Raw genomic sequence first — 16,459 nt, forward strand, 5'->3', positions numbered from 1 at the left:
AAAAGAAAATAAATTTAATTTGTTTCATGTTCACTGAATACAGAAATACATTCTGATGTTTCCGTGTGCAAAATTTTAAGGTTGGATTCTGGAAGCACTTTGAGCAGGCTTCCCATAACAGTCAGCCCAGATCATTTGACGGATTAGATTTTATTGTACAGAAGTGTGATAGCGCTCTTTGATGTGAAAGACAAGCTTTGGACTCCTATCACTTAAGAAAATCAGACAGAAAATGTCTTTCCCACCAGGTTTGCAAGACAAACTGCAAGGCACATCCTTTTCACTTTACTGGAACAAGGAGTTTCACACAACAGAGAGAAAGATAGAAGAATAAAAAAGTTACTGTCCAATTTACTTCTGATATCACATTCTCAATGAAAGAATAAAAAGGTGACTGTCTGCTTCATCTCCCATCACAGTCTGTCTGCTGAAATTGCACGAAAACCCTGGAGATGAGGAAGTGCATTAGTGGTGATTCCAGCACTGCTATCTCATTATACTTCATGTACTGCAGAGTCACACATTAGCTATGGAAGAAGCCTCTCCAGTTTGTCGTACTTGTTTCTACAATATCTTTTCCCTGGTAACTTGTCATCAAGCAATTGAAAAATGAAATTTCCCCTCCTGGAAGACTATTTCTAGTAGTGTTCTGCTTTAAATACCATAGGAACTTACACCTAGATCATGTTTCATCAATTCCCCATATATCTATTTTAAAAGTCTTAATTCTGTAATTCTGCTGATGATTATACCCAAATATCTGCACTAACATTCTTGCTTTTATTTTCAGGAAATATCTTAAATTGATTTTTCTTTCTTTCTGATCTCAATGAATTTTCCAAATCTTTCTACAGAAAGATTAACTGGGAGGGAAATTATGTCATCATTCATAAATATCTCAGGCATTTATACTATTCCATCTTTTTCTTGATACAGACTCTAAGTTCTAGACATAAGATTTATCAAGAACTTTAGTACCGTGGACATTAGAGGACTCAGCCAGATATAGGCAAATCAAATGTAAATCACTTATACAAAGCAGACAGTTACAGATTCAGATCTCTGCTCTATCTCAGGAGAGCCTCATGAAACAGGCTATTTGATTCATCACTGTATCACTACACTACACAAACCTAATAAATTCTTTCCACTTAAGCTTTTGAAATATAACACTGACTGCCAGTGTTTCAGTTTTTATTGCATGTTTTTTTTTAATGAAAACAATCCCAAACCATTTAGCATAAACAAGTAACTAAGCAGTGTTCAAGACCAGGGTGCACGGGGCATCGAGCAACCTGGTCAAGGGGAAGGTGTCCCTGCCCATGGAAGGTGTGTTGGAGCTAGATGGTCTTTAATGTCTCTCCCAACCAAAACCATTTTGTGATTCTAGGATTCTCCAAGTCTGAAACAACCCTAGTCCTTCCCACTTAGACCAAAAAAAGTATAACAAAGAGCTGGATGAGGAAAAAAGTTATGAATAGCATTGGTTATATATCTTGAGCTCTCAAAACAATCAAGCAGAAGAAAAATTGAGTTCATTTCCATGGATTTAATTGAGAAAGAATTAGCTTAAACCATCTAAAGATTTTAAGCAAACGAAGTATTTATACCTAGCTCACTTATTTAATTTTTAGTCCTTACTTAAACTTATTGTATCCTAGGAATGTGCAAAAGCAGATCATGCCATGTAAGGCCAGCTAGGACAAAAATAACAAGTCAAAACAAAACAACAAAACACCAAGCAAAAATCCCCTGCAAAACAAAACAAAAAAACCCCAAACAAAACCAAACAAGATGTGAGTTGAATTCCTAATCTATTTTGTAGAAGATTAGTCTTCATTTGGTATTTAGCCAGAAGTTTACTAATTAGAATGGAATTCTATCACCCTGAAAAGGGAGTGATGCAAATACAAAAAGAACCTTAATTGTTAGTATTGGTGTGGTGACTACATGGATTGCACCCTCTTTTCTTTATAAGTATCACAAGTAGGAAGTGTTATGGTAATTAAAAGAAAATGCAACTGTTCCAAATAATGCTTCTTACAGCTACACTGTACTCAGACTAAGGAGGAGTAGACACAGTTTTATCAGAGGAACGAAGACTCCCTGTACTTGCTATCAAGGTCTGGCAATAGCTACAAAATCACTGTCTTGCTTAGCTGTGTTTTTTTACTAAGGGCACCAGAACCAGCTCACTGACCCAAAGGAAACTTGTCTCATATTGTTAGGACCTATTATTAGAACTTAGCAGAGCCTTTGATAGCAATCAAATGCCAAAGGTAATGATCTTAGTTAACAAATTAGACTTGGAAGTACATTATCATCTCAAAAGCAGAAATTATTTCCTGCAAGTAGTGATTTGAGACCTTTTTTCCTCCTCAACTGGCAATATTTTTTTAATGCATGCTGCCATAAATCTACCAAAAAAGCATGATGCAACAGGCATGCAGCTACCAAATATGAAACTAAGCTGAGACAGAAACTGTCAGGGGAGTAGCTCCATATTGTGGAAACTCCATTCCACTAATTGTTAAAAATTGTTTTAAGAATTTTTGACTACAGCATCCTGGTGCAAGTAATTGCTGTTTACTATATACTTTCGATACAATTCAATAAAACAAAAGAAAAGGAATATCATCAAAAGATTATGGTCCTGAATCTTCTTGTAACTTTTCTTGCATAAATGTAATTCCATGGAATTCAGTCAATATTTCAATAAGAAATATCAGAGTTTATGCTTTTATTTTTATTTCCATCCCCAGTGTTTGGAACTTAAATATTGTGGAACCACCTTCCCTTCCAGGGGCCAGTCCAGAGACTAATGAGGAGATAGAGGATGGGAATGTTCAGGTGATGATGTTCTAATGTAGAGCTTAACTGATACAAATTTGTACAATTCTGGCATTGAAGCTTCTGAAGTTCCCTAACAACACAGTATTTTACTATGACAAAGCACTCTTCAAAAAAACATTAAAATGTCACTATAAGCTTTTTTTTTTTCAATTTAAGATTGTCAGCTTTTAAATTTTATTTTATATTAAAAGGAAATGTGGTTTTCATCATATACTTCTCTGAAAGACAGATTAGTGACTCTATTACTCTCTTACTCAGACTTAATTCGACATATCCATTGTCTTAATTTTCTTTGAAAGACAGAAGTTAGCCATGGTTGCTGCAGGTTAAACTCTAAAATCTGCAAAAATTTCCAGGGATGCAGAGCTTAGATTTAAGGTTATTCAAAAGTAAGAACAGTGCTGTTTGCGGTATTCTTGTGTTTGAGTTGGCAAGGCCAGTGGACTAGAGTCTGAAGTGCCTGAAACAGATGGATATTTAAGAGATGCTGGACTCCCCAGTAGGAAAGTTGCAAAATGGTAGTGTAGTCATTTTGCCTGCTAGGCATGGGGCCTGGATAGTGGATCAGTCCATAACTCCTGTATCTGGGTGTATGGGAAGGAAGTATGTGGGATTGGATAATGCACTGGAAAGTTTTGGAGGTACATGCTCATGTGAGATCCTCATTTCAGGCTGTCAGTTGTTTACATAAGGAGAATCTAGTCTGTGTTGGATTGGGAAACTAATAGATAGGGTGGCTACAACAACCCCTGAGTTCCAGTGTGGCTTAGCCATTTCCACACAGCTACCGTCGAGTAGACCACTGAAGCGGGTCACCAAAACCTGCAGGGGAACGATCAGATCCAGCACCAGCTCATGGAGCTGAATCTCCAGGCAATAAAAGGGCTTGCTCTAGCAAGTGGAGCCCAGTGAGCCACTAGGAATCTTCCAGCCACCTACCACCATCCCACAACCTGGTGAGGTATCACATACACTGTAAAGTCTATGGAACCAGATTTATCTGCATTGACTGGGAGCCTTACTAGCATTGTTGCTTTTAAGGACTTTGCTATGCTCATGTTGCACTATCTGTAATGGTAAAGAAGGTGCTGAAAATTGTAGGAAGTCAGAGTACAGCTGCTTGCACTTCTCCCAGGTAACACTGGGTATGAATGTAGAAGCCAAACTGACCAACGGGGAAAGGGAGGTACAAAGGCAGCAAAAATGATGGTCAAGAAACAGAAAGGGATAAAAAGTTCCACAGGTCATACACCTGAGGCTGTCCAGGGGTACCTGACCTGACAGTCAGTCTCTGTGCTTGGTCACCACAGCCAGGACAAAACAATAAATCAAACCTGTTGTTTGCACAGGAGTCCAAACTGCTTCTGCAGTCAGTAAGATGGGAGGGATGGGAAGGTGCTTTTCCTGACTGGTGAAGAAAAAACTAGGCAGATGGATTAAGCCTCCTGGTATCACTGTGTTGGTGCTCATTGGTTGCTGACAGTGTTGACACTTCCACCTCTTAACTTCAGGCATTATTTCATTCTGCATCAAGGCAGTAAATCAATACAAGGGGAAGCCGTATGAGGAGCAGCTGAGGTGACTTGGTCTGTTCAGCCTGGAGAAGAGGAAACTGAGGGGAGACCTCATTGCAGCCTACAACTTTCTCATGAGGGGGAGAGGCAGACACTGATCCCTTCTCTGTGGTGACCAGTGACAGGACCCGAGGGAATGGCCTGAAATTGTGGCAGAGGAGGTTTAGGTTGGATATTAGGAAAAGGTTCTTCACCCAGAGGGGTGTTGGGCACTGGAACAGGCTCCCCAGGGAAGTAGTCACAGTACCAAGCCTGACAGAGTTCAAGAAGTGTTTGGATGATATGCTTGGGCACATGGTGTGACTCTTGGGGATGGTCCTGTGCAGGACTAAGGGTTGAAGTCGATGATCCTTGCGAATCCCTTCCAACTTGGCATAGTCTGTGATTCTGTGACTAGCTAAGTCAATGTTATAATAAGGATGTCATATACCCACTTCTTTAAACTAACAACAAAACCCCAGTCAGTACTCGCCTCTGTTGCTTCCATTATATACTATCATGATACCGACTTTAATAATATTTTTCCTATATGGCCAATTTTCTGGTTTTCATTTGCCAGTACCAGAAAAATAGAAGCCAGCTTGGATTTTTAATTCCCTTTCCTGTAAGCAAGAGACAGAGATACCTTTTCTTGCATGACCTTCTGAGAGAAAACAGAAAAGAAATAGAATTCTTGTAATCTTTGCAAGGGCATTGAAGGTCCACTGTTATGATTTTTTTAAAAGGCCAAAGAAGAAAAAAGTTCTGGTCTTTTAAAGAGGGCTAAATCTAATGTCAGCCCCAGATGAGAACATTTCAGTCTTTGCTGTGTAAGATTTCTGCACACTGCTTTTGCAGCTGACTTACAGACAGCTTAATGGAACGTAGATTTGTTTTTTCCAAGGCAATTCAGATAATTATGTTTGTAATTCTCCAGAAGTAGAAGATAAATTCTCTTCAAGAATGAAAAATGGTGATCTTTGTTTCAGCATAGGCTCAGTCTAATATTTGTTTTTCTAACTAACTGTAAACTAAGTGATTATATTGCAACTGTAAGCAACCATGTGAGTAACGAATTATCCTTGACTAGGAGAAGAGATTAAGTGTGGAGCCTATTGCAACTTTCTGCCAAGTGAACACTTCAAGAAGAAACACTTGCAGTCCCTATCAGGGAATACCCATACACCATGAGATGGATGCATTCACACAGGGGAAGTAGGGAGGTTCTTTTAAAACAAAGGTTCTCCTCTATTAGCATACAGTCTGGCTCATTCTATGCAGCTGGGGAAGCACAAATTATGCCACCTTTTAAACTGACTTCCACATCTAACACAAAAATTTTGTAGTTTTTGCCCTTGGTTCAGGGTAAATGAGAATCCAATTTGAAACTGAAACTGAGAAATTTAAGAAATTCATCTTTAAAGGACCTAACTTCAGGTATAAAGATGCCCCCTCTGAAACCCTTGTCCTTACCTATGAGAGAACAGAATATCAACAAAGTAATTTACCACAGTTGAGACACCTGATTCTCAAACCCGTGCTATAATCACATCACTCTGCTTCTTTTAGCCCTCTATTTACATACCCCAAAATAAAACCTGACATTGTAATATTTTATCCTCAATACATCCATAAAATAGAGAAGTTCTGTGTTTAACAGATAAGAAACCTATTTAAGACACAAAGACTATGTAGATAAACTAAGTCATGAAGCAGGACAGGGACCATTCTCTGGTGCTGTGGCCAAATCATATGAAACAGTTTCTACATGTTGTTAGACTATCTTCTTAAAAAATTTAATATAAAATATTTGGCCATATTGCCGTTTGGGACCACCCCTAGCACCTCAAGGAGTACCTGGGAGAATGGGGGTTGGTACAGGCTAAAATCATTTCAGAGGGTATAGAGAACTAGTAGTCTATAAAGCTCTTGTATAAACGACTAGTCACCTTGACTTTCACTATAGATCTAGACAGGCATCCATATGAGTGAAGACAGATGAGCATCTTCAAGAAAATCACCCATCCCATCCTAATTCAGGCTATTCCAGAGGGTAGTTGATCTCACTGTCTCATTCTGTTGGCTATACAGGGAACCTATACAACTAATTTAGACAGCACGTATAACAGCTAAACAGACTAAATTTAGAGACATGAATAGTTTCCAAGCACAAAGGAGACATACAGCAAAGCAAACACAAACTTTGCCATTTATCTGACTAATTAGTCTAAGTCTTAGTACTATATTGCATTTCACCCCAATTAGCTGCAGGAATCACAATACAAAAACATATACTTGCCTTTCAAAGCATTCACTCTCCAGCTGTCTTTTGGTGATATCCAGTTCTGCCTCAAGCTCAGCTGCTCTATTTCTGAGGTGAGTAAAATCTCGACTGCACAGCACTGTGAAGTCCGTACACTTTAATTAGATAGCAACTGTAATCCTCCAAGCCAAATACAATTATCCAAAATTAAAAGGGCAGCTATATCGTGCAATTGAGATTAAGAACATTTTTTTTGAGCAAAATATAATGCTATGCAGGAAAGTCTATTAGAGTATAGCTGAGGAATCAAAAGCAGGTTTTTGGTATCTTCTGCTATTAAGGTAGCCAGGTACATTGGCCATTTGAAAATGCAGGTAGATATAAAACCATCTCTTTTTATATACCCTTGTAAAGAATGAGAACATCTGCAATACTATCCTAGTCATTTACTCACAGATGATTTTTCTTTATAGCAAGCTGTTCCTTGAGAAACTGAATTTCAGAGTCTTTCTCTTGCTTTGCTATCTGTGACTGAAATTCTTTCTCACAATTGGACACAAGCAAAGATTCCAGGTTTTTCATAGATGCTCTTTCATTTCCCACTTGTTTTCTCAGCAGCTCTGTTTCAGAATGGGATGACTCACACTTACTCTGCAGCTAAACAAAGATTTTAAGTTTCAGATGTGTGTCTATTAAGCTTAATGGCATTTTATCAGGGTAACCTTTACAAAAAATAAAAAGATAAATATAAAAAAGGAAGTCTGGGATCAATGACAAAATTTGCTTTCACTCCCAGATGGATGATTAGTGCTATATTTTCCTAGTTAAAATCCTGTCGGATTTATAAATTCATTCAATGTATATATCTGAATATAAGTGTACTTGATAGAAATGACAAAATGCTATGAAATATATGTATCAATGGATTCTGTAGACAGAATCATTAAAGAACAGGAGGTAAGTTTCACATTTCGTTGAGGCAAGAAACTATTGATTAACTATTTGCATGCAGGAAATAACACCTGATAAAACAAACCACAATCAGCATCATCAGCAGAGTGAGAAGGCACGTAATTTGCTTAAAGAAGCATCAAGAGAAAACTGAGGGGGGAAGGAAAATGAATAAAATACAAACCAAGATATTAAGTATCTACATATCTTGGGGAAATCTATAAAAGAATACCCATAAAATACAGTATATTTCTCTGCCAAGGGAAAGATGGACATAGCCGAGACATAGCTACATACAAAAAAATAGCATAAGTAAGCTAGTTGCTATTTTCCCTTCGTCTTTGCATGTATGCATTTTAGTCTGTCTAACTGAGTCTGTTTGGGGTGCTGCAAACACTTTTATCTGTATTTTACGCAAGCCTAGTTTACATTACACACAATAATGCTCAGCCAAAGGTCACGGGAAATCTGTGAACTGCGACATCTTAACAAACACCCACCTCTCCAGCACGTTCCTCAGAATTTTCAGAGGATAATAATTTTTGTGTTCAAAGAAGGAAGATACTGGGAGAACTCAGATCATAGGCCAACAGGGAGGGGGGAAAGAAAAAAAAAAGAAAAAAGCACTTTTCAATTACCAAAGCAAAGCTCAATTTTTTTCTCTTACCAAACTGAACTGAAAGGTTTCTTCATTCTGAAAGATCCCATTTTCTATGAACTGTCACTCAAAAATCTAGTTCCTTTGCAGAGAAACAGTTTTGATATTCTACATTTGTATTTCAGAACAAAAGAACACTGAAAACTTCAGGTTTAGTTTCCGCTTCTGGATATACATATGCTGCAATCTAGTAATACAGATTCTGCACTGGAATACTATGTAAAATAAGAGCCCTATCTGAAGGTTACACATGGCTGATGAAAGATTACTGGTTGAAAGATATGGAAAAATTCATGAAAATTCCCCAACTGCAGACTTTTCTCCAGCTCTCCAACTGCATTTCTGCATTTTTCTTTCCCAAAACTGTTGCTGTTCTCCACAGTCCCAGCAATCCCCTCCACAGACAATCTCACAAAAGGATCCAGGGAGGCTTAATCATATTAGATCTCATAAAAGTTTCAGATAAATGTCATATGCTGGAACTCTTCCCTATCAAAACAATCACAGAGGATTCCACAAGCATACAAAAGACATCACACTCATGTGGCTAGAACACATAACCAACTGTCTAACAGCAGCTTTACCCATGATGGATGCAAAAGGCATAAAGGTTTAAAGAGAATGCTGGAAGCCTGTAAAGAACAAGAAATTATCTCAGCTGGAGCAGAGGATGGACAGGTCAGTGACAGAATCGTACTGAAAATATCTAAATAATCTAGGTATCTATGAACAATTTTTCAAAGTTTATCCAAGCTTAGGTTTTAAAAATTTATCTATCAAATATTAATTTTGTAGTTTTTGTAAAAATCAAGGTCAACAAAAATTTCAAGGGAAATTAAGAAAATATTAAAGATATTAATACTTCATAAAACAGTCAGTCATTTTAAAGTCCATGTCAAGTTTCACTGCTAATAAACAACTCCAGCTATTCTGCTCACTTATTGACTAGATGTAAAATGCAAGATATCTTTCATGAAAACAACCAGTAATTTTAAGCCCTGACTTTTGAGTATTCATAGTCAAGCCTTGCAAAGCAGTGTCCTTTTCAAAGAGTATACAGCACATAAACTTTGAGGACTAAACCCCTAAGAAATGCCAAATTAAACATTAAAAAATTGAAAAATCGATCATATACCAAAGTATATGTAGATCCCTTAAGTATAACATAAGTTAACATAAACTTGTTTTTCTAATATATTTCACATACCCTTTCTACTTTTTCTGCTGTGGAAGTTAAATGCTAATTTAATAGTTGACTCCATCTAATTTAATGCAAAGTTTTTGTATAGATGTGAGATTTGCAAGTATAGGGACTCTCCCAATGTATATTTTGAAGCTCTCTATCCATTTTCAGAAGAGACTTGCTTAACACAGAAATATGAGACTTGTATGCTGCTTCTGTTGGCAAATGCTACAGTAAAGCAATATCAGATAATCAAAATGCTACTGCAAAAAAATTTACAAAAATCCTACAAAATATCTCTGTGTGAATTTCAAGAGGCAGCAGTAATTTATTCTAGAATAAACCATAAAGTTATTTCTTTAAATAACTCCTGTATGTAAAAACTAGAAGAGTTCTTGCTACTGACAGCAAAATTAGCTACTGACATTTTAAACTCTACTCCTAGAATTCTACTCCTTCTGCAGAGCTAAAAAGGTTGAAAATTCTGCCATGGGTCGCATTTCATTTTCAAATGAGATCCTCTTATGTTAGCAATAAAATGTGGTTTTGAATGTAGATGATCTGTAAATGCTGAGATTCTGTCAGTCATATTTATACTGCTGTCACCTGTAAACTGAGGCATGACTATGAGATGACAAAGTCACATTAAAGAGGAGTCCACAAGTTGACTAAAAGCATTAAGAATTTCATGAGCTTAAAATTAACTCAACCTAGGATTTTCCTCTTTGAAAAATGCCTGTACTTTGCCTAGTGATACTTGTATTCCTGGTCAGTCACTTTTAACTTCTTAATTTTCAGTGGGTGGCAGAATGGATCTGGGAGATTAGTAGAGCAAAGTGAAAGGTAAAGCACTGTGATTTTCTTGAAGACTTTATTAAAAATTACATCCCAAGAGATGATTGTATGAGGAACATATCACATTAACTCTAGCTCTGTCTTACCTAAGGAAAGCACAAGGAACACAGAGAACTGCTGAACACATTAAGATTTTTGAACAAAAACCTCTGTGCTTTGTATGTGTGCCTTGCAAGTAGCTGCTATGAAACTGAATATGACATCTGGAATTCTGATCCAATTTGTTGACACAGTTTTCATGAAGAGGCCTGTTTACTCCTGTATTTAATAGCAGGTGTATGGGGTGGAATTAGAAGGATGAAATATCTTCTGGTTTGAGGCTTTCTGGACAAACTAGGACCATGTGCCTTTTTTATTATTTTTTAAAAGAAAAGTCAAAATCTGCCACACAATCTTCCTGTGGTGTTGCTCTTCTGTTATTGTTACATTCTCATCCACTTTCTGACAGCAACAGTTTGGTTCTCTTGAGTATCTAATGTGCTTAAGTAGCCCTCGGTAGCTTATATGATATTTATGAAGGACAGGTGACCTGTAACTAAAACTGGGAAAACCCCAAACCACGTGTATATGTTTGCAGAGTATTTCCAAAGCCATGCTGGGAATTTCTGTAAGTTCTTCAGTTCTTCTTTTCAAGTGGGAAGAGGCTCTTTGGGACACCTAAAAGAAGGTTGAAAAGCTGGAAGCAAGAAGAGAAGGGACAGGAACAAAATAGGTGACAAAGCACTAGATACATTTCAGGTATGCTGTGGAATTGTGTGTGACTTTATGCCTTCAGTGATTCCAAATATAAGAGCATTTTACTTTTTGTTTTCCTTGAAATTTGCTATTATTTTCCAAGATCTCTTTTCCCAAGTGTGACTAGTGAAGATCTAATCATATTATTATATAAAGTTAAAATCCATACAGTTCATGGCAGCAAATCTCTCTAAAACATAAGAATTTGCATTAAACACAACTTAAAAATACTACCAGACCATTTCAAGGCTGAACTATGGAAAGAAAGGTTTCAACTCACTTGCTCCATCTGTATTCCAAGGGACTCTATTTTCTCTTTCAACCTGATCAGAGCCAGTCTAACAGAGGAAAAGCCTGCTTCTGCTTGATGGCATTTTGCTTCCCAACTTTCTCTTTGTTCACAGGCCTTGTGGTAATTCTCCAAGAGCTCACAGTTTTCTCTCTCCTAACACATAAAGCTTGTTTATTTAATAATTTACAGTAAGCTCCACAAAATAGGGATAGCTATAGATCTACAGGTATGGTATTGGATATTCTATTTCCACTGAAAATTTAGCCTCTTGGCCAAAACATTGAGACACTTTTTAAGAACCAGAGTTTTGTTCAAGAAGACTACATTTTATGAACAAAAGACATCTGTTAAAAATGTCTAGGTTAATGTTAGAAATACAAGGTATAGCAATGTAGCACAATAATAATTTTTTTTACTTTAATCCCAGAGTTCAAAGCCTCTGTATTACTCACTGTCTAAATTTATAAATTTAATAAACACACAGACATGTGAGTGTATATATATAGAAGCACAATGAAATATATTGCATTGATTGTGTACTGCAAAAATAGCCATGAAAATGTGTCCAAGCTAATAAAACCAAATTAATAGAATGCAAATAAGTTTTGGCTAGGAAGCAAATTTTTCCATGGAGATATCATTAAAATTTTATTTTTAGTTAAAAAACAACAGCTTTTACTAACAGTTTTAATTTATATACTCATCTTAGACTTCAGTACATTCTTCAGCCTGACAGTATCTGTGTTTGAATCCTGGGCCTTCAACTTCATATAATCAAGCTTGTTTTGGTACTTTGCTAGTTTTTTATGTAGTACCTATGAAGAAAGTTTCTTTTCATGAGGTTAGAGCATACTGCTTATACCTTTACAAAAAAACACAGAAAAATAGTGTGTACCTAAGGTCCATGGCTTTATTAACTGTTTTTTAAAAGGCTATATAAAATCTAAATTATTTGTACTTCTATACACCAAATTTTTCACTTGTCAAAAGTAATTTGTTTCTTTGACTTACAAATAATGCTAAATCTTCCTAAGAAGAAAAATGTCTATAAAGAAATGAAGCATTTAAGAAGAAAAATACAGATGGTTTATTTAGCAGCCAAATTGTCATAAAACAATTTAAGAAGCAGAGCTCAGATAGCTCCCTTTTTTTAAACATTCTAGTCTTTTAAAAGCCCACATTTTAAAGAGAAGACAGATAAAAATTTTAATTAAGTGGTCTAATTATTTATTAATTGCTTATATCTTAATTAATTAAGTGCTTATCTCCTAATCAGGAAAAACAAAGCCAGAAGTATTAGAAGGACACACAGAGAATTTCTGGCAACTATTGCTTGAGAAAGAGAACAGAACGAATTAAAAAATGCAGAAAGGCTGTCTTGAACTGCACTGTTCAGAAACTTTTTCTTTCATATAAAATTACTAGGAAAACATTCATCTACAAGAACTGGGGGCAAGTGTGTGCGTGGGGGTGATGTGGTGTGTAGAAGGACATGAAGAAACTCCTGTTCCTGTTGCAGAAGGGCTGTGAGGTGCTGAGAAAGGTGCTCTGAAAATCTGTCAACTTTTCCAGTTAAGCTCAGATGTAGAAACGAGAATGCTACTTTAAATACATGGAGTAACACCTCAATTAATGGAATAATCTAGAGGAGCCAATACACATTATAGAGGCAAGCCTTTTAAAAGCACTTGATTGTGTAAGACAGATTTTTGTTTCTAACTTTTTCTACAAGCATCCAGCCATTGCAAAGAAAACCATGAAGTTTTCAAAAGCAGCTAGGAGCAACAGGAGGCATCATCAGTATCAACTGTGCTTCTGAGAGAAGGTGAAGCACAGTGATTCCCTGGAGAATCTTTGGTGGTTAAAGCTGCTTCAAACCTTGCCTTTTCTTGGATACTCAGGGAGGGCACCAAAGTGAAACAGGTAGGATGTTTGAGAGAAGTTATTTAGAAGGCAAGTTGTCTCACCTAATTTTTGCAGCAAAGAATTAGGCACCAATCTAAAGTCATTAGCTACACTGCCTCTTCAGTGAAGGGAGAGAGGCAGGTAATATTAATTACTTTAAAAACTGGAATGGGATGAATCTCCTGGAGGAATTTTCTTCACTTAAAAGGGAACCTTAATGACTTAAAGCTTTTATATACTTAGGATCAGGTGCAGTTAATTTGCTCCTTTCAAACTAAATAGCACTTCTAGAGGAAGAGAAAACCAGGTGAGCAGTAGACTAAGTGCAGAGAAGAAAGATCAAGTATCAGAAAACCTAAATGAAGGCAAGAAGCTGAAGAAAAAGAAGAAAACAAGAACATTACATAGGGACGAACTACTACAGGTATTGAGCTTAATTTCTAGCTGCTTGGAAAATGTTGGTGCAGGAGTATTATGTGTGCATGAGATGGCACTTTAAATATTTTAATTGCTTCCACTAGGAACTGCACAGAGATAATTAACACAGTAGACAATGTAAGGTTGTATTACAACCAACTATTTCCATTATCTTTTATCCAAAAGCCACTTTTAAGGAAACATACATCAATAAAATGCTATTAATGACATTTAGAACCTTGTTAAAATGTGTAATGTGTTACATTATTAGCAGGTGAAAGTAACAAGCTTTTAAGTACTCTAGAGCGGTCACAGCACAGTATAAGGAACACTCACTGCTTCCTTTACAGTACTTTTCCATACAAGTGATAGTTACAGCTGGCACATTGTTTTTACTTTAGGATCGGAAAAAAACATTAATTAGCTGTTCCTCAAGATAAATATCTAAACCATTACATAAGAATAGCTGGTTCTCTTCATACAAGTGAGCTGAGAAATAAAGGAAAAATCAGAGTTTGAAACACAATCTTAAAGCTAGTTTGCAGATTTACTTCAAATGAGGACCCACCAATTTCCTGTGCTACTTGAAAAAGGCATCATTTTTTCTTTTTAGTCAAGGGTTCTTGGTACAAACATACCTGAATTTCTTGCTTAATATTAGAGAGATGCTCCTGTAACCTGTCATTCTCCTGAGCTAATGATACTCTGTTCTTGTTGGTCTGTGTGAGTTCTTTGTTGGTTTCTTATAGCTGTTGATGCAAACTGGTGATATCCTCCTCACAGATGGAGAGCACTTCAGCAGATGTCCTATGCAGCAAATAAAAAATTCTTCAGGTATGACACTACTGCCCAATCAAATACAAATGACAGCTTTTCCAGTGGTTAAGTTTTCAAGTCAGGAAAGAAAGCTGTAACATTTTGATATTAATTTGAGTAAAAGAAATTTCTACATTAGTACATCCTATGATTCATTTTTTTATTTAATGCTATAAATTAATCACAATTTGATAATAATGTTGACATTTCTTACTTTGTGTAATGCTCCAACTCAGAAATCAGAATCTTGAAATCTGAAATTATTTTTTCCTGGAAAAGAAATACAGAATTAAAATAAACCTCTCACCACTCCTCAGTATAAATGGAAGAAAAAAATTGAGCAATATTATTTATATCTCTTTTTATTCAACTAGCTGATTATTTTAACTATTTAATGCAAAATGGATTGTGATTTTCCAAGCTTCATCATGTACTATTTAGATTTGGAAATTCTTTTCTTTTTTTTAATTTGGGAAACAAAAGAACAAATGATATCTGAGTGAAAGCCCTGGCTGGTCTGGATGGTTGTGAAGGGCTGTTAGAAATCCTGATTCCAACTCTGCCCCCTGAAAGAAAAGTTGTCCATATAACCCTTACATTCTCACAGTATTGAGAATGTAAGGGTTATATGGACCCAGGGCTGACACATTCTTGAGGGAACTGGTGGATGAAGTGGCTAAGCCACTATCTGTCATATTTGAGAAGTTGCAGCAATCTGGTGAAGTTCCCACTGAATGGAAAAAAGAAAGCATAAATTCCCCATTTTTAAAAAGGGAAACAAGGAAGACCCAGGGAACTGCAGGCCAGACAGTCTCACTTCGGTACCTTGGCAAGATCATGGAGCAGATCCTCCTGGAAACTATGCTAAAGCACATGGAAAACAAGGAAGTGACTGGTGACAGCCAACATGTCCTTCCCTAAGGACAAATCGTGCCTGACAAATTTGGTGGCCTTCTACATAGGGGTTACAGCAGTGGTGGATGAGGGAAGCGCAACTGATGTCATCTAGCCAGACTTGTGCAAAGCATTTGACACTGTCCCACACAACATCCCTGTCTCTAATCTGGAGAGATGTGGATTTGACAGATGGACCATTTGGTGGATAAGGAATGGGTTGGATGGCTGGACTCAAAGTGTTGTCACTCAGCATCCAAGTGGAGACCAGTGGTGTTCTTCAGTGATCGGTGTTGGGACTGGTGATGTTGAACATCTTCATTGGTGATATGGACACAGACTGAGTGAAGAAAGGATCAAGAGCAGCCCTGGGGAGAAGGACTTGGGGGATTTGGGGGCGTTTGAGGATGGGAAGCTAAACCTGACCCCGCAATGTGTGCTGTCAGACCAGAAAGCCAACCACATCCTGGGCTGCATCAAAAGCAGCGTGACCAGCAGTTTGAAGGAGGTGATGCTCCCCCTCCACTCTACCCTCATGAGACCCCACCTGGAGCACTGCATCCAGCTCTGAGACCCCCAACTCAAGAAAGACACTGACCTGTTGGAACAAGCCCCAAGGAGGGCCACGAAGATGATCACAGGGATGGAGCACCTCTCCTATGAAGTCAGGCTGAGAGAGTTGGGGTTGTTCAGCCTGGAGAAGAGAAGAATCTGGGGAGACCTTACAGCACCTTCCAGTACCTAAAGGTGGCCAACAAGAGAAATGGGGAGGGACTTTTCACAAGTGCATGTAGTGATAGGACAAGGGGGAATGACCTAAAACTGAAGGAGAGCAGGTTTAGATTAGATATTAGAAAGAAATTCTTGACTGTGAGGGTGGTGAAACACTGGAACAGGTTCCCCAGAGAGGCTGTGGACTCCCCATCCCTGGAACTGTTCAAGACCAGGTTGGATGGAGCTCTGAGCAACCTGATCTAGTGGAAGGTGTCCCTGCCCATGGCCAGGGGTTGGAACTAAATGGCCCTTAAGGTTCCTTCTGACCCATCCATAACTCTGTGTTTTCCTTGAGCCGGGGGTTCTATGG

The 16,459-nt window shown here is 37.5% G+C and overlaps 1 protein-coding gene across 1 annotated transcript; it reads right to left on the reverse strand.

Moving 5' to 3' along the window:
• Positions 1 to 5,222: 5,222 nt before the first annotated feature.
• On the reverse strand, positions 5,223 to 16,424 carry TSGA10 (testis specific 10). Its single transcript, XM_051806843.1, is given in 13 exon segments — positions 5,223 to 5,279; positions 6,702 to 6,798; positions 7,124 to 7,326; positions 9,486 to 9,538; positions 9,541 to 9,593; positions 9,595 to 9,689; positions 11,332 to 11,496; positions 11,644 to 11,663; positions 12,044 to 12,158; positions 14,304 to 14,472; positions 14,696 to 14,751; positions 15,974 to 16,049; positions 16,417 to 16,424. Coding segments are annotated over 13 exon segments (1,167 nt in total).
• Between the last annotated feature and the right edge of the window lie 35 nt (positions 16,425 to 16,459).

The sequence above is a fragment of the Manacus candei genome, unplaced genomic scaffold, assembly GCF_025592945.1.
Source record: "Manacus candei isolate 608988 ecotype Guabito, Panama unplaced genomic scaffold, ASM2559294v1 h1tg000069l, whole genome shotgun sequence".
In the NCBI taxonomy this organism is placed as follows: domain Eukaryota; kingdom Metazoa; phylum Chordata; class Aves; order Passeriformes; family Pipridae; genus Manacus; species Manacus candei.